At 40.2% G+C, this 24,255-nt stretch overlaps 2 protein-coding genes across 5 annotated transcripts; one reads left to right on the top strand and one right to left on the bottom strand.

Annotated features, from left to right (window-relative positions):
- Window positions 1-339: 339 nt before the first annotated feature.
- LOC133489484 (phospholipid scramblase 1) lies at window positions 340-8,761 on the top strand. 3 transcript variants are annotated; one of them, XM_061798618.1, is made up of 8 exons: window positions 340-473; window positions 1,665-1,943; window positions 2,015-2,092; window positions 3,434-3,626; window positions 7,266-7,377; window positions 7,462-7,561; window positions 7,690-7,748; window positions 8,509-8,761. In XM_061798618.1, exons 2-8 carry the CDS (start codon window positions 1,676-1,678, stop codon window positions 8,533-8,535), a joined length of 837 nt encoding a protein of 278 aa, XP_061654602.1. In that variant the 5' UTR covers window positions 340-473; window positions 1,665-1,675; the 3' UTR covers window positions 8,536-8,761. The 3 variants fall into 3 exon arrangements, with proteins under 3 accessions (XP_061654602.1, XP_061654603.1, XP_061654601.1); XM_061798619.1 differs by having other exon boundaries at window positions 356-473; window positions 1,639-1,943; XM_061798617.1 differs by lacking the exon at window positions 340-473 and having other exon boundaries at window positions 1,520-1,943.
- Window positions 8,762-11,616: 2,855 nt separating this feature from the next.
- eif4e2 (eukaryotic translation initiation factor 4E family member 2) lies at window positions 11,617-23,269 on the bottom strand. Of its 2 annotated transcripts, none has more exons than XM_061796861.1 (8): window positions 23,114-23,269; window positions 21,796-21,907; window positions 20,189-20,323; window positions 19,234-19,338; window positions 19,010-19,162; window positions 18,689-18,829; window positions 12,768-12,844; window positions 11,617-12,675 (listed from the first exon to the last, which is right to left on the bottom strand). In XM_061796861.1, the coding sequence occupies exons 1-7, from the start codon at window positions 23,131-23,133 to the stop codon at window positions 12,809-12,811; spliced, it is 702 nt and encodes a 233-aa protein (XP_061652845.1). In that variant the 5' UTR covers window positions 23,134-23,269; the 3' UTR covers window positions 11,617-12,675; window positions 12,768-12,808. The 2 variants fall into 2 exon arrangements, with proteins under 2 accessions (XP_061652845.1, XP_061652844.1); XM_061796860.1 differs by having other exon boundaries at window positions 18,693-18,829.
- Window positions 23,270-24,255: the final 986 nt, after the last annotated feature.

The following is a 24,255-nucleotide window of genomic DNA, read 5'->3' as shown; positions in this document are numbered from 1 at the left end:
GTATGTTTTGCTGTTATATTTTGGACAGGCTACCCTGATCTCTGCCTTGCTCAAGGGAATTGTTCTAACTGACACCACCAGTGCCAACGTATGTTTGTTCTTCAACGTGCCACCTTGGCACCTCCAAGCCAAGTCCTAACAGATAGAGAGATACTGTCCTACCGCCAACAAACAGAGATAGTGCCCCCCACCTATGTAAGCAGGACTTCAATTATACGGCTGAGTGGTGCCTTTCTGGCCCTACAAAAGGCAGATCCGGGTGGTTGGCATGGCAGCAGAGGTGGGAAAGCAGATCTTTAGACACACAGTCACTAAGCCAAACATTGCTACGTGAATATTCACACACAGAGGGACAAGAAGGTTGGTGTTAAACAAACGGAACCCAGTCTTGACATCATGGACACACAGCTAGTTTGGTCCTTCTCACACTTACATTATATTTCTGTAACAAGGAAGGAGGCTGGCCATTGAAGGTAAGGAAGGAACTTCTAAAAACATTTTTTTTTTTACTACACTACTTCACTTTTAATGCTCGTGTAGCAGATTAATGTCTGGATTTAGAATTTACAATGCTACAAACTTGATTAATGATAGTGTTGTAGAATGTCAACAAACTCATCTAGGGCACAACGTCTGGAGATGAAAATGATATTGTTTCGTGATTCTTTGCATCTATGCACATGATTTGGCAAAGCCTAACAAGAGCCATGATGAGCGTTTGCGAGATGATTTTAAATTAAAATTTCCAAGTACTACCCTATATGTGGAAAAACATTGTAAAGTTTTGACAATAAAGATGTCATATAGCAAGTCATAATATTACGAGAAAATTGTTGTAATGTTCTGCGATTGGTTGGCGACCAGTTCAGGGTTTACATCGCCTCTCGCCCGAAGATAGCTGGGATAGGCTCCAGAATGAATGTTGTAATGTTAGGACAAAAAAGTGAAATGAAAATTTAAAGCAAATAAATGTGTAATATTACGATGATAAAGGTCTACTTTTACGAGAGTAAGGTCCTAATATTTCCAGAAAAAAGTGATAGTATCTTAAATAAATGTTTACAAATTAACTATACATACAATGCATCACCATTTTGTTTCAAATTTACAAACAAGGTGAATGGGTGTATGCTGTAGATATTGGATGAAAATCTACAGCCATTAATGGTGTCTTAACCTCAGTCTCGGTGGTTCAAACTGGCATTACTGTACATGAGAGGAGCAACTTGCAAAAAAAGGGGGTTTAAAAGTACACCTATGACAAGAAAACCAAAAAGATACGACAATGTGGTCGTACTTTAATTGGAAAATGTTCTTTTTGTGTTACAAAAAAACTGAAATTTACAATAACATTGTAGAATAATAATTTTACAAAAAAAAATCTAGTTTTATTAGAATAAGAAGGCAAAAATAACAATGTTATGTGAATAGCGTGGTACTATTATAAAAAAAAAAAATGAAAGTTACAAGAACATGATTTAATAATACTTTTATTTTTTTAAATATCCACTCTTGTGAAAAGAAAGTTGCAAAATAAAATTTTTGAGTAAATTGAGACAATTATCATTTCATTGTATATCATTTTTGTGACATTTTTGTTTGGTAGTGTGTCGTGAGATTTTTCAAATATCATTACAGGTACAGTATATGTCCCTGTACTGTAGGTATCTCTGCCATGTCCGCCGTGACCAATCAACCGCTTCCCTATGGCCGACTGGAGCGAGAGAATCACATTCGCATGATCTTCCGAGCCTTCCAGAACAAATGCAGTCCTGTGTGCGAGTGCCACCCTCACTCACCCAGATGCAAACCTCTCCAAATGTCTGGCAAACTGGTCCCAGGTCTGCTGAGGAGCGAGGAGGGTGCAGGAGGCTCGTCAAACTCTTTGAGTGTCTTGGATGAAGTCAGTCAGTTTCATATCAATGCAAGACCACAACTTCAGGGTGAGTGCTGTCCACTTTTTGCAAGCATGTGTCTGTAGGTCAGGTCTCAAGTGAATGCTTCCTTGTTGTAGGTCCACAGTGTGTTCCACAGAGGATCTACAGCATTGGCACAGGAGCCAGCAGATCACAATTGTTTGTGGCTGTGGAAGGTACCATCACACAACTGAACTATCCTATTATTTAAAAGTTTGGTGTCACTTAGAAATGTCCTTATTTTTTTAAGAAAAGTACTAGTGTGCACAGTGAAACCCCGCTATTCGTGGAGGATTGGACCGACCCCTGCCGCAAAGACCGAAAATCCGCGAATAAATGATGCCCACTCTAAAAGGGGTTTATAATTGCATGTAAATGCCAGGATCATAAAGCACCAAATACATCCATCTAGAACACAGGTGTCAAACTGGTGGCCCGGGGGCCAGATCCGGCCCACCACATCATTTTATGTGGCCCGCGAAAGCAAATCCAAATTGGTTGTGTTCTGGTGTAATACCATTGAGATATTTGCAAGCATTTTTTTGTTACCAATCCCACTTTGAAAAGAAATGTAATAGTCAAAAACATGTTTTTATAGGCTTCTGATTTCAAAACTGGTTAGTCATCAACTGTATGTACCAGTTGTGTATACTGTATGTAATTACAGTATATGAGGTAATCTTTCATTTATATGGGTTCACAGTTGTAGCAGCCCTCCGAGGGAAGTCATAACCACGATGTGGCCCGTGACAAAAATGGGTTTGACACCCCTGATCTAGCATGTACGTAATCATGAACCTATGTTACATAAAATGTATGCAGTGTTTAAATTATTCAACGCAAACAAACCACCTTCACATGAGGTTCATCAATAGTACAGTCATGCTTTCACATACCCGACTTGTGAATTTTCCTAGATACGACCCGTCGATCAGCTGACTTTTTGCTTTCTGAACGCAAACTTGACATACGAGCGCTCTATGGCAGCAGGTGACTCAACTCACTTCACATAAGCGGCAGTTTGGCAGAAATAATTAGTAAATATTCTTCAAAAAAGACCATTCAAGCTGTTTAGTACCATTCTCAGCTAAAGGTTACTGTCAAACTAAACATCTGTGTATTTAAAGCAACCACATCGAATCCGCTACCTGAATGCTAACATACAATGGGAAAATCCATAGGCACAGGGGCTCACATACGAAATCTAAATCCACTCTCTATGTGGCAGTGTTGTCACCCTTCAAGCAATGGATATCTGAACACAAGCAGTGCTGCAACACATGTAAATCAAATCAGATCAAAATCTAAATTTATATAGCACTTTTCACACATTAAAAACACAACACGTGTTTACAGAGATAAAAAGAGACAAAATAGCAGAAAAATACAAAAACCCACCCCTCCCATCCCCACTTATAAATGCAATCCCAGCCGTATTAACACACACAACCGCACATGTATTTCCATGTGCTTTTAACCTGATATAATTTCCTTCCCGTTTCCCTCCTTGCTTTCAGAGAGTTCATGTGTGTGCCTTCAGTGTTGTGGTCCAGCTCGGTCTTGCTCCTTGCAGGGCTTCGACCACCGAGGGCAGCAGGTTTTCTACTTCGACAGACCTCTCAGGATTGACGCCTGCTGCCTGGGCTGCTGCCTCATGGAAATAAGCGCCTACACGGGTCAGAAGCAACTCATTGGCACCGTGCACCAAAGGTAGGCCACACCGGAGCTACTGCAGTGGAGCCTTGACTTATGAGTTAAATTTGGGCCATGACTACGCTCTTCACTCAAACTACTTATCTCAAATCATCTTTCCCTTTTGAAATAAATGAAAATGCCTTTAATCCATTCCAGTCCCCCCCCCCAAAAAAACACACATGTATAGTTCTTCATAAAAGCATACTGTACAGTGATAACATAAACAGAATGCAAAGAATTTAATTGTTTGTACATCATGATTTCATACTTGAATGCCCATTGACATTGTGCTGCTCCTTCTGGTGTGCACGCCGTGGCCAACAGCTGCATTTTTCGCAGGGAATAAAAAATATACGTTTGGCTGGGAGTAGTGTTATATTGTCTGTATGCATGTGCTCCTGCATCATTTTTTTGTTCAAGTATCCATTGCTTAAAAGGTTACAATTACATCAACGCTAGTTTCATTAACCCGTCTATGGCGTTTTTTACAATATGTGTTAGCACTAAGATAGCGGACTTGCATGGAGCAAATTGATTTTAGCCACATTGACAACTGCGGCCTTTCTCTTTACGACATCATTTATAATATGCTTGGATTAAGCTTTTAAGCCTTTTGCGCTCATGGTGAGACAGTTATTTCAACTTCCCCAGACGGCACGTGTCATGTGAGCTTTTTTCCGTGTCGCTCTCAGAGCAGGAAATAGAACTGAGAGCCACACAGCTGCGCAGTGGTCTAAACTAGCACTAAGCAGCTGTTTGCGTGGAGCCACAATTGACAGCACTGAACTGAGAGGGAAGGAATGTGACTTCCTTCCTAATGGGAAAGTTAACTAATGGGAGGATGGCAACACCAAAATAATTCATTCTTTATCTAGCCTAAATCGGATTTGAGGCCCAGGCAAAAGATGGCCCGCACTGCTGAGCAAAATTAGATTTTTGGTCCCTCTATTCCTGCCCAAAATATTAATTATTGATTGTTCAGTAGTGCTGCAATTGTGCAGCTTTGGGAGTGTTGTTTACATTATCCTATTGTCAGCCTAACATGTCTTTATCCATGTATAATTTTTTTATCTAAAAAGAGTGGACTGGAATTGAGTTACACAACATTGCCAAGTGATAAACTACTAAATGGGATACTGCATAACATCTAGTCGGCCAGTGATTCTGAAGTTTTTACATCAGGCACCACCCCAAAAAATACTCTCCAAGTACTACCATCATGACCAACATTAAAATACAGTAGTGTTCATTAAAAACAAGACAGGTGTTATTCCTAAAAAAAAAAAAAAAAAAAAAACCTTAGTTTTGATGTTTTGTAAGTCACTGAAACCTTGCACAATTTGAAAAATAACACTGTGCTTAAAAATACGAGAAAAAAACAAAAACAGTATTTAAATAATGATTCAATGAAAGTTTATTGCACATAAAAGTTAAATAAAACTATCTAAAAATAAATGTTTGAAAACAAACAGAATCATACTTAAAATTGGTGGAATACTCGCCTCTGAAAAAAAAAAAACTGCTATGAACTACTAACTACTGTTTTTTATTTCATTGTTATGTTTGTATGTATGTAGTGAGGGAAGACATGAGGGCAGTTTGTGTTAGAGAGGAGGATGCATGAGATAGGCTCACATGGAAAAGGACGCGCTGTGGTGACCTTTAACGAGACAACCCGAAAGGAAAAGAAAAGAAGAAACATTGTTATGTTAAAGTCCTTGTAAAGTGAATTCAGAGATTTGTTTCTAAATACATTATGCATTGCTGCTTTAGAGTGCCTCGGCTGTGAGTGTAAGTACGTCATGGAGAGGTGAAAGGCGAGGGTAATAAAAAAAAGGAAGATGTGACAGCCAGCGTGTGTACCGGGGCTTTGGGCTGGTGCTGCTTTCGAGCGCCTTGTTGTCAGCCATGAGTGTACACACAGATAGAATGCAGAAGGGTGATTATTATTATTTTTTTTGTTATTTGTTTTTTTTTTCTTTAAATTGCAATAGCAAAATGAAAACAATTATTTGTAGTGCAAGTAAAGCAAAAAATAGACAGAAAAATAACAAAAGATGTACAAAAACATGTCATGTTTAGCAAATACTTTAATAAGGATGTAAGTGAACAAAAGCTTGAGGAAAAAATAAAACAAATTAAAAAATAAACCACTAATTCAAATTTTTTTAAAAACTCTGTTCATCCTCAACACTCCAGGCTCTGTTGACTGTTAATTACTCTCGGGGGCCCCCTAGTGGCCACTGGGCCCTAATTATGTGCTCAGTCCGCTTATGCCTTGGGCCAGCTCTGGGCCGCCCAGGCCTTTTTGGATGTCAATTTTAGAGTTTTCCAGAAGCAACGCCGGATGTCTAATTAAGGCAGAGCTGGCGGTGATTTGGATGATCTACTTGGTATAAATATTCCCTCCGTTGTGCCACAATAAAGCCTGTCCCAGTTTGAACTCCTGTGACAGTGAGAAAACAACACTTTTGGTGCTGCGGAATCATGACAGCTGAAAATGGGAGCAGCCAAGCATCAACGCCGGCGCCCGTGGTTGCCAGGTCGCTCGCTGCAGGGTTCCGCAAGGAGATAGTCTTTCTTCCAGTGGTGGCCTAAACACTATCACAAGCACTGACCTACGTTTACAAACTAAATTCTAATACTTCTTCCATGTCATTTATTCACAACATGTCATTTGTTTTACCACCTTATTGTGACAAAGTAAGGAGTAGAACGTACAATTACCTGTTTTCAAATGGGGGGGGATTAGTAGCAAAAGTAAAAAGTTGTGAGAAAAATAAATATGTACTAGGGCTGTCAAAATGAAAGCGTTAACTCATGATTAATCACAAAAACTATCACATTAAACATGTATTAACACAGTTTATATTGACCATTGACACTCCTTTACCTTAACCGCGGATGGATATCTGAAATGCATGTTGCTATAAGGTCAGTGATCAGGTTAACACTTATGCCAGTGCAAAGATGAGTGAGGAGAGTCCAATTGGTCTGCTCGGTGGCAAATTTTGCTTCAGTCACCCCGATGGGACTTTCGGGGGAAAAAAAAAAAAGATCATTTTTATGTAGTCCTGCAGTGAAGTCTCTTTCCATCGAAGCACAATAAGTTTAAAATACCATCTCAAAGCAAAATGTGATACTATGTGTGGTATATTTGGCGCCTGTGATCAAAATGAAATAGCGTGACAAATTGTATTTTAAAAATTCATCAATTGACCGCATTACTACATACACTACAGACAATTCCCCCCAAAATCTACTTAAGTACAGTAACTAAACATTTGTACTTTGTCACTTCCCACCACTGGCTAAGTTCCACTAGCAAAAAACATCTGTAGCAATCTGCAAACATTCATACATTTAATAATCAGCATCTCTGGTAAATATGATGTATTTTATATAAATGTTTTCTGCTTTGGTCACGTTATCAGATAAATATTGATTCTGAACTGCTCCAGATGAACGTGTCACAGTTACATGCTGTTATATTGGGTTTTTGTATAGTATTGACGGTTTCTATAATTGTGACACGGCAGTGGTGGTATTAAGAGGTGGATTAAGTCCCCACTTGAAAGCTCAGGTACCAAATTCACAGCCCGTCTCTGAGTCACTATTTTGTGTCTCTGTGTGTATGTGGGCCTGTGTGGCCAGGTGGAGCATGTTCACGCCTCTTTTTGAAGTCAAAGACTTCCAGGGATTGTCTGCGGTCCGAATTCAGAGCGCATGTTGCCCTAGCCGCTGCTTGTCAAATCAGCAATTCCAGGTATCGTTCCCTCATTAAAACCAAGTATTTAAGCAAACAAACCAGATATATTGTCACTGTTGGTTGTTGTTGTGTTTTAATGAGATCGTCTCCAATATCGGTGAGAATATTGGTACCATATGGAAGAAGTGGCCTGGCTTTCAGCAAGAGCATAACATGGACCATGAATACTTCGGGATGGAGGGTGAGTTTCTCTAATGCAGATGCTGATATTTGATATTATTTATTTATTATATTAGATATTTGTTCATATGCTCATACAAGTTTTGGATAGATGACACTTGTATTTGTGCATCTATTTTAATGTTTCAGTGCCACTTGACATGGATTCACAAACCAAACTGTTGCTACTGGCAGCCACATTCTTACTGGTAAGCGTGTTTTCGAGGGAAAAAAAAAAAAAGGTTAAAGTAGAATGTTTTTATATATGGAAGGAGAATTTGGCTATATTACCTAGACTGACTATGCAGAACCTTAACAGTCAATTAACTGATTAATTGGGAAAGAAACATCCATCCATCCATTTTCTGAGCCGCTTCTCCTCACTACGGTCGCAGGCGCGCTGGAGCCTATCCCAGCTATCATCAGGCAGGAGGCGGGGTACACCCTGAACTGGTTGCCAGCCAATCGCAGGGCACATACAAACAAACAACATTCGCACTCACATTCACACCTACGGGCAATTTAGAGTCCCCAATTAATGCATGTTTTTGGGATGTAGGAGGAAACCGGAGTGCCCGGAGAAAACCCACGCAGGCACGGGGAGAACATGCAAACTCCACACAGGCGGCGCCGGGGATTGAACCCTGGTCCTCAGAACTGTGAGGCTGACGCTCTAACCAGTCGTCCACCGTGCCGCCGGAAAGAAACATTTTCTGAATATTTTTTAATCTCATGTTTTGGAAGAGCAGTGCATTTTAAGAGAAATTACGCTTCATGCGGGAGTTACAATTCCCACAGCCGTCATTAAATTCACTTCTTTAGAGAGCAAACCGGTTGAGAACGAATGATTTATGCATATTATGCCCATTCCTGTTTTTAAAAGATTAGCTATCCAATTCATTTTTTTCTTGAAATGATATCCAACGCTACACGCTGATTAACACCCCTGTTCATTTGATCTTTTTACAGAATTACATGTTCTTTGAGATGAGCTGAAGGATGACGAATCATGGGTAAAGTGGACAATCGTTTGACAGTACATCGGTGCCTTCAGATATGAATTTAATTCGTTCTGTGACCATGCTCTTATCCCAAAACACTGCACAACCAAATGCAATTAACACATAGTAGTACATTCACGTGCTGTGCCTTTAAATGTGTGCTCTCTCTCTCTCTCTCCCACACTCACTTTACCCCTGCCTCCCACCTTCATGAGCTTCTGTCTTGCAGCAGGAAGGCCCTGTCTTTCTCGTTAGCGGTTACGTTCCAAAAATTTTTGTTTTAAATGTATTTTAACTAGAAAGGTTGCACTCAAGAGTACAGTATTGTGTACAAACGCACATTAACATTTGCGCCAGACTTCCATCCTGAGGGGGGCACATAAAATTCATGTAGGGGGCACAATTATTATTACCTTACAGACGGTAGCCTTCATATTTTTGATAATCCTATAGCTCAGTGTCGGAGTTGTTGTAGGCAGCCAGGCCAGACTGCAGTTCCATAGCTCCTCAATGAGAGTAGACTTTTAACTCCGTAAAAGTAGTTCTGCCTGTGTCGAGCAGCAACCTACGACTGTATCGAAGCGGACTTGGCGCGTGAGAGTTAACTGTTGCGATAAACCCGGATTTTAAGTAGGACTCCTGATATAGTGTTGTTTCGTTCGCGAACGTTTCGTTCAAAAGAACTAATCTTTTCAGTAAACTGAATTAGTTTATGAAATGATTTCGTCCTTTGAGCTCTGCCGCCGTTAGCCAGCCCGCTCGGACCGGAAACAGAAGCATTAGAGCCGGTTGGGACCGGAAACGGAAGCGTTCTGTGCAGTCTCGACGTGTCATTTGAGACACGCAGCTGTTGCGGCAGAGAAGATCCGGACAATTTTCAAAATAAAACACATTGACGTGAATTGCAATACAACAGAAATTATATAAATTGGTCATTCTTTCTCTCCGGCCCAGTAACCAATGTCTCACGGCCCGGTACCGGTCCGCGGACCGGTGGTTGGGGACTACTTCTATAGCGTACTTTCCAAAGCACTGACACACATAATCATCATGTTAAACCTAACCAACAAAAAGCAAGTATGACCAGTTACAAACACCAGTCTGGCAGTCTCAATGATCCACAAATCATTCAGCATCTCTCAAACTGAAACAGCACCACAACGAGTGCGGTTTAGTGGCTCAACAGAGACACATGCATTGCCAACACATGTACACACACACTTGGAACCTACTTTGAGTTGTATATCAAAATAGGGTGAGGGACAGTCTCTCCACGCTGAACCTTCTCATCAACGCTGCATCCTTCCACTCAGACTGCAATTTGTGAGTGAGATCCTTTTCAAAAGCAAGCTGAATCACATGGGCCTTGGGTCTGGGCATCACAGTGCACTGCGCTGATGAAAAAGGCTTTTCATGCATTACTGTGGAAGCTCTTAAAGTTGGTGCAAGGTTGCGGGCTGTGACAACACAAATTTGAATGCGCTAAGTATGTTAGCTATTGTCCATTTTCGGGGGGCGGGGGACCAGGGTGCAGCCGTTGACCAGGAACAAACGACGAGCATACTCCAATTCAACCACATCGGTCTCAGCTAATAGCTACAACTAGAGGTGGTTGAGTTTTCAACCACTTACGTATATCCAAAACTATTATCAAACATACTTTCAGATGTTCAGATTCACTTTGAAAATGTTGGTTATCTGTGTAGCTGGATGGAGTGTTTTTCATTATATGTTTGCTGGAGGCTCAGAGGTGGGTAGAGTATCCAAATATTGTACTCAAATAAGAGTACTGTTACTTTAGACTAATATGACTCATGTAAAAGTCAAAAGTAGTCCTCTAAATATGTGGAAAAACAAATGATCAAGTAAAGAGTAACTTGTGAGTAACTTCTGATTATTATTATTATTTTTTAAATCAGAGCACAACCATGAAGTAAAATAAAAAATAATAACATATGGGAGTCCACACACACCTGCCGCCATTTCAATTTACCTGCCCAAAAACCAACAACGCGTGCATTGGGCCCTGCAGAAACATTATTTGCTTTATTCACTTAAACGACCGAATGAAGACGCTAATGTTGCCAGATACACTGCCAAAACAACAATAGAAACATCTGCAACTTACCGCAAGGTGTGTTTTCTCAAGTTAGAAGTGGGCTGAAATTTCCAAGTTTGGGTAGTCACAATTTAAGAGCTTCATGAGAAAGTTTTTTTTTCAGTCTGTAAAAACTCACAGGTGTGCCACCCCCCCCCCCCCCCACCCCAAATGAGTCACTTTGATTGGCCCACAAAGGGGTTATGTGCGGTCATGTGACTGGCTTGTGCCCTCTGATTGGTGAATTGTAAGTCAAATGACACTTTGATTGGCGCAACGGTGTCCTTATACAGAAGTCAAAGATGGAGTCAAAAAATAGATTGTGCACCCAATAATGGATAAATAAAAGTAGCGAGCGGGATGTCCATCATTGTAACGGAGTAAAACTATCGATTCTTCTTCACATAAATACTCAAGTAAAAGTAAAACCTATGGTGTATTTAAACTACTCCGACACATCCAATATATCCATAATGTTGGGTAGATGTAGCACGTTACTACCCACCTCTGTGGAGGCTATGGTTGTTTCAAATACACAATGTTTAAGTCGCTTAAATTTGTGGTTGGTTTGACAGTAAACTCCAACTGGTAGTGGCAATCAACATCTTTAAGCCTCTTTTAGGAAGAATATTTGCAAATTATATTAGCGAAACTGCTGCTTGTTAAGCGAGTGGCTCACCAGTCAGATTTGTATTGATGTGAAGGCATTAAAAAAAAAAAAGACACTAAAAGACCAAATATTAATTTTTCCAGGTGGAAGAAGTGGTATTTGATTGAATGCTGCGCAGGACATGGTTTCAGCACATTCAGTGGACTCGCCACTGTTTTTTTATATACAATTTTTGTAATCATTCAAATTTGGCAGTGTTAACAACACTCTTCTATGTGGTGTGTCAACTGTCAAATTTACATTTTAACTTTACAGGGACTATAAAAGTCCACAGAGCTCCAGCATTTAAGTATTAAAGACACAGACACTTGTTAGCAGCAGCTGCATATTTTTCAATTTATTGCTTTTATCCATCAAGCGTACATCTCGATCGCACCTCTCTCTCTCCTTTTACACAACAGCACCCGTCACCGCACCACCGAACACTGGTGGTCTTACAGTTTTGCTATGTTGAGTTTCCAATAGATGGAGAAAAAAATTATAATTTTTTTTTAAAAAATCAAAACTTTTGTGGAATTCCATGCCCAGCTTCATTTCATGGACTACAAAATAGTAAAAGCAGAGAACGTCTGTTTTTTTAGCTCGTCCACGACATTAAAGCATAGTCCATTCCTTGGACTAGTTAAGAACAGCGTGGCAGTCGGTTCATAAGATGCCCAGTGTATATGTATATCTATATGTATATCTTCCCCCTCCTCCTCCTTTAGAATTCCACTTCCAGGCCAGAGAAGGCAAATCACTGCTGATTAAATTTTTAATGACCTATCTTTATAGATATACAGTATACACTAACAGCAGAAATTTGGAAATGAACAGAGGAATTGTCGTTAAAATACAGTACAGTATTAAAATAACGTCTACCACAAACCCTGTTTGAGTCCCGAAAGCAGTAGAACAAGTCATCTGATGTGCACACACAATGAAAGTGGAAAAAGGGTTGATGTATTTAGCCAAGAATATTTTTGTCAACAGCTTTTGAACAAATAGCTGAACACCACCAGTCCACAAAAGTGTTTGTGTGTGTGTGTGTGTGTGTGTGTGTGTGTGTGTGTGTGTGTGTGTGTGTATATATATATATATATATATATATATATATATATATATATATATATATATATATATATATATATATATATATATATATATCAGAGGCTTCGGTCCTCTGGTTAGTTAAAAAAATAATGCAAGTTTCTCTCTTCTGCTCAAAGGGCTTTCTGGCCGCTCCCGAGCTGAGAAAAAGGAGGAATGCTCTTCCCGTCTCTTGTTCCCGGCCTTCGCTCGGTTAATCCACGCAGAGGGTATCCTCCACCCCACCCGGACACGTTATATGCCCTCGCCATCCACCACAGCAACATTACATTACACACCTGTAAGCAAAGATGCGACAAGCGCGCTTTATAGTGCTGCGTTACAAAATTGGATGAACAGGTGGGCGCAAATGAAAGAAACGGTTGACAACCTTGCAGAGGTCTGTGGCGGCAGTAGGGCTAACGTCCACCGCTAGCATTCACCAGACCATGGAAGTCTTCCCAGGCTCTGCAAACGAGCAACAGATCATTCCAGATTCCCACGAGTTTACTTCAACATATACAGCCACAGACTACTACGCATCGTGTAGTTTTGCTACCTAGTGTGTAAATTAGGAAATTAGTTTCATCAACTCTTCAAAACTAGAAATGGAAATACTGTGGTACATTGACTTGACTAGGGCTGCAGCTATTGAATATTTTTTTAAATCAATTATTCTACCGATTAATTGGATAACAAAAATATTTTGCATTATGAAACAAAACAAAAATGTGTACGTGAGGTGCAGGTATTATTGTTGTCCACATGGGGTTGCCATCCTGATGTTCCATACTATAATATCTGTAACTTTGACAGCGTGGGGCCTGACCTGGTGAATGATGTGGGAGTCAGCGAATGAGAGTTTAGAGTTGGCTGCTGCGAGCTCAGGTTAACTGGCCAACCATTAGCCATTATTTGTTTAATGCCTGGGCGTCAGTTGTGGCCAGTGTTGGGGAGTAACTAATTACATGTAACAACATTATGTAATTTAATTACAAAATGTATGTAATTGTATTTCCATTATACTACCGGTAGAAAATGTGTAAGTAAATTAGTTACTTTTGGAAACTTCCATGATTACAATTTTAGTTACATTTGAAAAATAACTGCAAAATCTCTTTTATATAACTTTCTCCTTCTAAAGCACACACTTGTGATTGGCTCTCTCTGGTCATGTGCCGTTCTGTGTAGTCTCAAACATGGCATACAGTGCCATGAAAAAGTATTGGCCCCCTTCTCAAATTCTTATATTTTTGCCACGTTTCCCCACTTTTATGTTTAAGATCATCACACAAATGTAAATCTCCGACAAATATAACCAAGTGAACTTAAAATGCTGTTTTTAAATAATTTCATTTATTAAGGGAAAAAACTATTCAAAGCTACCTGGCCCTGTGTGAAAAAGTAATTACCCGCTTTGTTAAATCATGAATTAATTGTGACTAATCACAACTTCTGGTTAATTTTCACTGATCACACAAACCCAATTACCTTCTGACCTGTTTATTCAAGAAATCACTTTAACAGAACCTGTCTGACAAAATCAAGTTGGACAAAAGATCTAAAAAAGCTTCAACAAAATGACACGATCCAAACAAATTCAAGAACAGTCGAGAAATCAAATAATTGACATCTATCAGTCTGGAAAGGGTTACAAAGCCTTTTCTAAAGCTTTAGGATTCCAGCGGATCATAGGGAGACCCATCCACCCATTTTCTGTACCACTTATCCTCACTAGGGTCGTGGGCCTGCTGGAGCCAGCTATCCCAGCTATCTTCCGAAGAAAGTTGGGGTACACCCTGAACTGGTCGCCAGCCAATCGCAAGGCAAACAACCATCCGCACGCACATTCACACCTAAGGGCAATTTAGAGTCTTCTATTAACCTACCATGCATGTTTTTGGGATGTGGGAGGAAACCGGAGTAACCGGACAAAACCCACGCAGGCACGGGGAGAACATGCTAACGCCACACAGGCAGGGCCGGGATTTGAACCCCAGTCTTCAGAACTGTAGGCAGATGTGCCAACTAGTCGCCCACCGTGCCGGCATAGGGAGAGCCATTAATCTCAAATGGAGAAAACATGGAACAGTGGTGAACCTTCTCAGGAGTGGCCGGCCTACCAAGATTACCCCAAGAGAACAGCAATGAGGCCAGGAGGCCACAAAGTAACTCAGTACAACTTTTAAAGAACTGCATGCCTCCTTTGCCTCAGTTAAGAGGCAATAACAACAACAATACCAACAATAAGGAAGAGACTGGGCAAAAATGACATCCATGGCAGAGTTACAAGGAAAAAAACAGTGCTTAGCAAAAAGAACAAAGGTTCGTCTTAATTTTGCGAAAAAAACTTCTGAATGATTCCTTTCAGACTTTTGGGGGAATATTCTATGCACTGAAGATAAGAAAAAATTGCTTTTTGGAAGGTGTGTGTCTCACTACATCTGGCATAAATGTAGCACAGCATTTCGGAAAAACAACATCATAGCAACAGTCAAACATGATGGTGGTAGTGTGATGGTTTTGGGCTGCTTTTCTCCATCAGGACCTGGACAACTTGCTGTGATTGATGGAACCATGAATTCCAGTCTTTAACAGAAAATCCCAAAGGAGAATGTTCAGCCATCAATTTGTGACTGCAAGCTGAACAATCCAAAAGACACCAGCAAGTCAACCTCTGAATGGCTTGAAAAACAAAATTAAGGTTTTGGCGTAGCCCAGTCAAAATCCAGACTTGAATCTGGTTGACATGCAGTGGCATGATCTTAAAAAGGCCATTCATGCTTGAAAACCCTAAATTATTGCTTAATTCAAACAATTCTGCAAGGAAGAGTGGGCCAAAATATCTCTACAGAGATGTGAAAGACTCATTGCAAGTTAGAGAAAACGCTTGATTTCACTTGTTGCCACCGAGGATGGCTCAACCAGTTATTAGGTTTAGGGGACCATTACTTTTTCTACACAACAGCAGATAACTTTGAATAGTTTTTTTTCCCTCCTATTTACATTTGTGTGGCGGCACGGTGGCGACTGGTTAGAGCGTCTGCCTCACAGTTCTGAGGACCGGGATTCAATCCCCAGTCCCGCTTGTGTGGAGTTTGCATGTTCTCCCCGTGCCTGCGTGGGTTTTCTCCGGGCACTCCGGTTTCCTTCCACATCCCAAAAACATGCATGGTAGGTTAATTGAAGGCTCTAAATTGCCCGTAGGTGTGAATGTGAGTGCGAATGGTTGTTCGTTTATATGTGCCCTGCGATTGGCTGGCAACCAGTTCAGGGTGTACCCCGCCTCCTGCCCGATGTTAGCTGGGATAGGCTCCAGCACTCCTGTGACCCTTGTGAGGATAAGCGGCTCTGAAAATGGATGGATGGATGGATAGATTTACATTTGTTTGATGATCTTAAAGGGGGAAACTATGCAAAAATAAGAATTTCAGAAGGGGGCTAATACTTTTTCATGGCACTGGATTTTTCCAAATATGACCTTGAAGCATCACCGTGGGGTGCCATCTATTTGTCTAAGATTTAGAAAGGTTTAGACTCATAATGACAACTTTTAACACATAAAAGAACATTAACTTTTGAACAGTTTCATCTTTATAATTTGACTTTTTTAATTTGTATTTTTCATTCAAAATTAAGTGATCAAAATATAATCAAATGCAATTAGTTATATAACTTTGACGAAGTAATTGAAATGGTTATACTACTATTTTATTTTCAACAGGGTAATTTGTAATTGTAACCAATTACAATTCCAACGTACAGTAACTTTCCCAACAATGGTTGTGGCAGCTCGTTTATGTATGTTTAGTATGCATGTGCTTATTATGTCTTTATTTTGTTAATTTGCAGTGGTAGGCTATATTAAATTAGCTAACATCGATACCGTGTGTTGGCGATCATAGGCGTACTCTTGTGGTACGTTAGTTAATTCTGCTTCGCAGTGACACATTGCAATTTGTTATCTTCTTTATAAAAGTGTGAAATGATCCCAAACTGAACTTTGTCAGTCTTTTACACACTCTTTGCTCCTGGCTCAACACAATCGCGACACGTATTTCTACAAGGAATGTTGCGTGAGTCTGCAGTAACATCAGTATGTTTGGAAAAATTATCACTGCAAAGCTTAGAGGCCGACATTTGGCTTCAGACTTTTTTGTAATCAAATTATTTGATTAAACGTTTCAGCCCTACATGACGGACTATAGTTTACTTAGTTTAATTTGTTCCATGACCAAGCTTGTAACTCATTTACTTGTATATCAAATCATTTTCCATGTTGAAATTAACTGAAATGCCTTTACTCTGTTCTAGCCTGCCAAAAAAAACACCCCAATATTTTTGTTACCCATGTCAATAAAGCCAAGCAGCACTGTAAAGAAATAGACTGGTTTTATTAAGTGTACGTACTGTAGCATTTGAGTGCTGGGTATGTGTCTTTCAAGAGCGTGGTCTAGTAAGTAACATCAGAAGCTTGAGTAGGGTTGTCTAATTAGTCTGTGTGAGTTGTGGTCTACAACAGCTTCTTGCGCGTGTTCTCATTTTGTATTTTGGGTGTTTGACTGTTGTCCCATTCAATAAACAGCTGAAAGAGCATTGGCGACTGTGACTCTCCTTGTCCACATGTGAAAGCATGACAGTAACTTAATTGCACCTTTTGTTTACACTTAACTCTTGTGGTGGCTGTAGCTGAAGTTCGCTCGTAACTAAAAATTTTGGCTTGTGACGGCTCGAAAGACTCATTGAGGCTCTCGAGAGTAGAGGTACCACTAGATGTACTTTTGGACATTTTTGTTTGGTGGTGTGCCGTGGGATTTCTCATGTAAAATAAGTGCCATTGCTCAAAAAAGGTTGGGAGAAACAGTACTGTATATGCAACACAAACAAATATCAATATGCTACAAAACATAATTGTGAAAACATACAATAATAAGACAAAAAAGAGATGCATTTGGGGGATGAATAACTAATAATCCAATGTGGGAGTTGCCTGTAGAAGTGAGGAGAATTTTTGTAGTAGGGGTGGAAATTAGAGTCCTTAATTCTTTTCTCAAACACTATTAATCAAGGTTTATTTGTAATTTGTATATTATTGTAATTTTTAGACGGTGGAAGGTCTAATAATTGTTCAATAAAAATTAAGGGGCAACATTTTTAATCATTACCAAATGTTTTTTTTTTTTTAATAATGCCAATTTTTCACATTTAGAGGTCAGTGTGTTTCCCGCCTTTAACATGTTGTTGCAGATATGACATATAAATATTAAAGGGGACATACTATGAAAATGTGACTTTTAATTGTAATTGTTTGGATACAATAGTTGTGTCTCTGGAATGCCTGCTTACCCATCAGGTGTGAAATTAAACAAGGCAGTAAATCTTTTGTTATCGGCCTATTTCTAAAAATGGGCCTGCGAGCCAAGCGTCGTGAATTTTGCCAGACTTTGATTTACAAATTTACATAATACCGCCCGCCCCATGTCAAATTTCTGCGCCCGTGACTTGAAAGCTAGGCTGGGCAAAGATCGGCTATTTCCAAGATAGTGGACTGAATAGAAGCGAAGAAAGTAAGCAACAGTGCAGTGTTAGCACAAATTAGCATGAGCTAACATCAGCATTAGCTTCTGCTAACTGGCACATACTCGAATGTTCGGCCAAGTTGTTGACATGTGGGGTAGGGGGTATTTGTATTTGGCGATGTGTACACTGCATGCATGGATCCAAACACTAATTGACAAGGAAGTGCTGCCTCCATAAGTAAAAATGATTTTATTAGCTTTAGCTTTTTTTGCCCCCACATACTCAGGGGCTACACTTCCACAAATAGAAACCACTCTCTTAGTCACAACCCCCTAGCTCTGCCCCCGGTTGTCATGGTAACGAAAGCCTTATGTTGCAGTAGAATGGGCGGGGCCATTTTGATGAGAGTATCAAAACAGGGAAAGTTTTGGGAAGCTATTAAAAAAGGGGTTTAAATTATGCTGTAATTCTTTATCTTTGGGGTAGTTTGACAAAAGCATGTCACGTGGTATTAAAACACCCGGGAACTGTGTTAAATTACAGTGAAAAAAAATTCACAATGTCTCCAAGTTTCATTTGAACATACAAGTGTAACAGTACGTTATCCACTGTAAGACAAAACTTCTATTTCCTGGACAATATTGGAAGGCTGTTTGATAAATGACTTGAGTGATGAATCAGTAACTTAGCTTTGTGTTTCCATTGCACCAATTATAAGAGTAAAAATTTATAAAGTATGTGCATGCATGTGTGGTGTGTGATAGAGGTAATAAAAAGAGGTGGGAGACATACATACTTAATGCTGTCTGTGTGCGTCTTGTACTCCATGATGGTGTTGGGGGGCAGGTTGAGGACTCGTCGCAGTGTGTCTCTGATGCGGGCCGTGGTGGCCTGGTCGCTGGCTGTTTTGTTCCAAATGGAGATGATGTCCTCCTGCATGCAGCAAAGACCAAACAAGGTGTCGGTTGAGCGCATAGGTGTGAAAAAGTTGTTTTAATCGCAGAACGCATTGTAGTTATAATGGTGAAACTACATAAATCGTCACTCTGGGTATAATGGTACATGTAAAAATAGAGTGTTGCACTCTTCCTATACGTGTGTTTGTGTGACTACCTGGAAGCGAACAGACACGACAGCACCACAAATCTCCTCGCCAACCATGAACTGCTCTCCCAGCATGGCCAAGATCAGGTTCTCCCAGCAGCGGGACGCCAGACCTTTCCTCAGACGGATGATCCACTTGCCGCCCATCTTGTTGGCGTCATCCTTTACACACAAACAGTCAGATTAGAATTGTATTGAATCCTACCACAATCTAAAAAACAAGACACTCTCACCTCCCACATGGGTTTGATGCCTTCTTTGAAGAGATGGAAGTCACTGTGGCCCGTTACGTCGCCGGGTCGGATCATGTGACTGTAGAAACGCCAGAACTGCTCCACCTTGGGGAGAAATGTATGACATCATCAGGAAGGCAGATTACCTTCATCAACATGGACAGAGGTGAGACAGAACGTGTAAAAAAAGTTGATACTGCCTGGAAAAGTCTAAGCCATTTAACGAAAATATACATTATGCACCCCTAAATCCATTTTTTTTATTTTTTATAAACTGGATATAAAAAGTCTACACAACCCTGTTCAAATGCCATGTTTTTGTGATATAAAAAAGCATGACCAAGATAAATAATTTATAAACATTTTCCACCATTAATGTGTCAAGAACATGTACAACTCAAATACAAAATAAATAAATAAAAATCATGGGAAAGTAAAAATAAACAGATAATCTCCCTGCACAAGTGTGCACACCCTCCTTTAACTGTGAATGTGGCTGTGTTTCATTATTTACCACCACCATTGTTTACCAACAATAAATAATTCTTAATTCAAATATCTATTACAATGTAGCCCAAGTGAAAATGTAGTTTACAACAAAATACAATATGGAAGGACCATCATTGGGACTGGGACTGAACTTTAAAGGTGTCTAACTCCCCAGAAAACACACTAACAGACGGTTTACATGCTTCTATAGGTGCTGCTCTTTTACCACTTTTAATGTTTCCGTGTGATCAACGGCATTTATGAACTGAGATAATTACAGGAGTCATTTTCCTTAGGGGAAAAAGACAGTATCTAATTGGGAAAATGCATCCCCCCAACTAGACGTGACAGCGTCAATATTAGAGTCAGTAGAGGAAACTAATTGAGGACGTGTGCTACAGAAGTTGAGCTAGGATTTTAAAGGAGGAAACAACTTTGAATATGCGCTGAAGAGGGTATGACCGACCGAGGCGAAGCTGCCGATCTGTTTGATATTCTGTTCGTAGCTCTGAGTGCTGGCTGGCCTCCCTGGGTTCCGTCTGGAGTACCAAAATGTGTAGTTGTACTGAAGAGGGTGCTCACCCACCCCCGGAATCACCATCTATGGAAGAACAAAAGAAGAACAGGAAGATAATGTGGTTGTAAACGCAAGACAGTGTCACCAGCGCTGCACAAGCTGGCATTTTCAACCATGTCACTGTTGTGTATAAACACTAGGTTGGTCTTGGCTCAAAAAGCTCTAACATCATAAAAATGGTTATCTTACCAGCTTTAGTGTTATTTTGAACTGCAATTGCACAATAACCTCACTGTGACGCATAAACAGTTGGAAAAACTGCTCCTAAAACCATTTTCAGAAGAAGAACCGCAAATGACGGATTTTCTTTCCTACTGAAAATGTGTCTGCTGATTTTGTGGCTTTTCACACAGGTAAATACTGTTTTGTTTCTTCACTAAGCATGCCCAATTTCTCTGGAAAAGGTGTATTACGCGAGCGTCACACCATCTGATTAGAGATTTCTCGTAAATGCAGGTGAAACAGCGCAGATAATAACAAGCAGTTAAAAAGTTTAAACTACCGAGACGCCATCATTTGTCACTGATTTGAACATCTTTTCCCAATCTTTACAGTTTCCCCAAAATACAGAGCCGCATCAACAAATTCACGTGGCTCAGACATACTAAGGAAGGCATTGTTTGCAATATATGCCAGATGCATTGTAGCACTTGCTGCTGCTCTTGTAAGACAGCCATCCACAAACTATAGGTTCCTGTATTTGTATCTCATGTACATCCTTCCCAATGAAAATCTCCTTCTCGTCAGAGAGTAAGTCCAACTTCCTTTATCAGAAAAAAACAGTTGTTGCATTTAGCTATCCTTGGGTGTAAATTTAGCATAAAACAGTCCCACTAAAATACCAGCTTTTGCATAGAATTCAGCTTTAAATAACAGTCCCTCAGTTTTGCTTCCTTAATGCACTGTTTTCATTTATCCATATTTCCATTTGTCATAATCCCTCATTTATTCTTTGTTATCAGTAAATTACTTCTCTCACTTAATGTAGCTGCCTTGAAATGAGCAATGAGACTGCACTGATTTTCACAGTTTTACCAGAATTGGTGGTGCTCTAACCTAGATGTGAACTAGCATATTGTTAAGTTGAAATCGCTTTATTGAAAGTTATACTTTTTTTAATTACATCAAAAGTAGAGTGCTGGCATTCTGCTCTTAATTAATCAATTAAGTCATTTTATGTTACTTGAGGACCAATTTACTCTCCAACGGGGAAATCCGCAGTGCTGTGACAGGTTTGACGCACGATCACTTCCTGTGCCCTGTTGTGTTGAACGTATTTTACAAATTACACAAGAGGCTGGCACTGATGCCATTATGCATCTAATTTTTTTCTGATTGAGGGATGCTGTGTCTCTGTGTGAATGCGTACAACATAGCCACAATATCTGGCCTTAGCCTGGGTTCTGTTTAAAAGCTCATAAATCATCCGTTGTCATTCAGATGTGCAAATCTTGGTGGCTCTCTGTGCAGCAACTGTTTAACAAATCAAAACTTACTTTTTTCCTTGTGGAGTTCTGCTCCTTGTCATTGTCTTCAATTTTTTCCTTGTCGCCATCTTTCGGTGAGCCTTGTTCCTGGTCGTGGTCACCGCTGTCGTCATCTTTCAGACTGGAGTTGATGGAAACAAACGTCACTTGTTTTGCATTCCGCGTTTATTTGAAAGCTCCGGGGTAATGTCAGTTTATCTTGCGTCGCAGCTTCAGGGTCTATCGACAGAACTTGACACGGTGAAGCCTAACTTAAGGCACGTAGGTGGCAATCGAACGGAGCTCACATTACACACACTCACAAATTTGTCCCCCACTACACAGCGTTATGACTAAAGATTCTAAAGTCTTCCCAGCGGTTTTGCAGGCACAAGTCTGCATAACCTCATTCGTGGTGTGTTGAAATGACTAATATGCATTAGAGGAAGCTGCAGTTTTCTTTTTTTTTTTTTTTTTTTATTAAACATGAGCCAGCTGCCTGCAATATTGTACAATTCAGTGGTTACCTTTTTACACCGAGAACCTAAAGTGTGTATCCTAAAAAGTACTTTAATATTATTTGAAGCCACTGTGACATAATGCAGTTTTGGACAGCTCAATAAATGATAACCTTCATAAACGTTTAAAGACAAAGACTTGCCAAAGATTAAATGCAAATGTATTGCACTTGAAAGTTAAATACAACTGAATGAACTTAGGCAGTGATTCTTTCACATATCACAAGACGCCTAATTTGATTGGATCAGTGCACAACATTGGTAACTGGAAAGATAAAAATGACGACATAGTACTTGAAAGAAGATATAAACAGTAGTTTTAAGAATTAAATGCCAACGACTATGGGTGCATAAATGGAAGGTATGTGCACACCTCTGTTTAAACCATCCCCAGAGTTCGCCCTGGTCATTTTGCAAGCTACCTCTTCGCTGTTTCAGGCAGCAGTGGGCGTCTAGTTCACGCCGAGCCTCCACGCGTTTTCCCCGGCCACTCAACAACTACCGCTCCGTGGATTTGCGGCCAACACCTTCCTCCTGTGCTAAGCTAAAGCTAACAACATAGAAAGTTCCCCGTGATAATATGACGCACAGTCGTATTGGGTGTCACCATATCATTCGGATAGTAGTGTGAAACTATACATCACACTCGTCTGGGTTTATTGTTTCGCATTGCACGTTTTAATACATAAAAATGTAAAAAAAAAAAAAAAGCATGCTTTTCGACAGACACGCCTCTCGTTTTACACGCAACACTCATCAAAGTTACTTCCAAGCCCCGAGTGGAAACCTCCACGGCTGCAGACGCTAGAAAGAAATGTTCATGTACTCACGCGTCAAATTTGTTGTTCATTATTTTCCTCGTGGGGCGACCTCAGCCTCCTGTCGTGAATTCCGCAGGAAGGGTAGCGCGCACGGTGCGTGGACGTGGACGCGCACGGCGTGTGGTCGCCGGCATCACTGTTGGCTTGGAAAATAAATGTTATTTGTTGTATCGTGACAATGGTTTAAACTATATCAGATTTAGAGTGGTTCGGTGACTTATTAGTCATTAATCCGCCACAATATTTTGTTTACCCTTTTTAAATAAATAGCACTGTATTGTATAAAACATAATAAAAGAACATTTAAATGAACTGTAATCAGATTAATGGCATTTCAATTGATTTCTATCATGAAATTTTGAAATACAAGTAAATTGAGTGATGAGCTTGGAATATATCTATCTCGTAAGTCAAGTTACCACTGAAACTGTATTAGATGTAGTTAAAAACTTTTTAATATTTATTTTGTGCTTAAAGTCCTTTCAGTTTATATACATTTTATTCACATTATAAGACACCGGGCGGCACGGTGGCCGACTGGTTAGAGCGTCAGCCTCACAGTTCTGAGGACCCGGGTTCAATCCCCGGCCCCGCCTGTGTGGAGTTTGCATGTTCTCCCCGTGCCTGCGTGGGTTTTCTCCGGGCACTCCGGTTTCCTCCCACATCCCAAAAACATGCCTGAATTGGAGACTCTAAATTGCCCGTAGGCATGACTGTGAGTGCAAATGGTTGTTTGTTCCTATGTGCCCTGCGATTGGCTGGCAACCAGTTCAGGGTGTACCCTGCCTCCTGCCCGATGACAGCTGGGATAGGCTCCAGCACGCCCGCGACCCTAGTGAGGAGAAGCGGCTCAGAAAATGGATGGATGGATATAAGACACCTAAAACCTTCTGCCATTTAGTGGAAGAGCATTTAATTTTTCAGGCTGTCACTATAGGTCGCTGGCATAAATCAAAATCATCTTTATTTGCCAAGTATGTCAAAAACACAAGGAATTTGTCTCCTGTAGTTGGAGCCGCTCTAGTACGACAACAGATGAGATGAACAAAGACATTATTTGTTGTACATAAATAATTTTCAGATCAATTAAGTGAAATTGGGACCCACTGCTCTAACTTATAACCAGTGAACAATTAAAATTTTAAGCCACT

Source organism: Phyllopteryx taeniolatus, chromosome 14, assembly GCF_024500385.1.
Source record: "Phyllopteryx taeniolatus isolate TA_2022b chromosome 14, UOR_Ptae_1.2, whole genome shotgun sequence".
Classification (NCBI taxonomy): Eukaryota; Metazoa; Chordata; class Actinopteri; order Syngnathiformes; family Syngnathidae; genus Phyllopteryx; species Phyllopteryx taeniolatus.
Note: the sequence above shows the minus strand (reverse complement) of the source record. Positions and strands in the feature narration are given on the sequence as shown.

What these genes read in the sequence shown, in the direction of transcription:
- eif4e2 (XM_061796860.1), bottom strand. Translation starts at nt 23,133, where the DNA reads ATGAACAACAAATTTGACGC. An exon ending in ATGAACAACAAATTTGACGC is followed by an intron (nt 21,908 to 23,113) that starts GTGAGTACATGA and finishes CATCAACTCCAG; the next exon opens with TCTGAAAGATGACGACAGCG. An exon ending in TCGTGTCTGTTCGCTTCCAG is followed by an intron (nt 18,830 to 19,009) that starts GTAGTCACACAA and finishes TGCTGCATGCAG; the next exon opens with GAGGACATCATCTCCATTTG.
- LOC133489484 (XM_061798618.1), top strand. Translation starts at nt 1,676, where the DNA reads ATGTCCGCCGTGACCAATCAACCGCTTCCCTATGGCCGACTGGAGCGA. An exon ending in TGCAAGACCACAACTTCAGG is followed by an intron (nt 1,944 to 2,014) that starts GTGAGTGCTGTC and finishes TCCTTGTTGTAG; the next exon opens with GTCCACAGTGTGTTCCACAG. An exon ending in ATTGGCACCGTGCACCAAAG is followed by an intron (nt 3,627 to 7,265) that starts GTAGGCCACACC and finishes CTGTGTGGCCAG; the next exon opens with GTGGAGCATGTTCACGCCTC.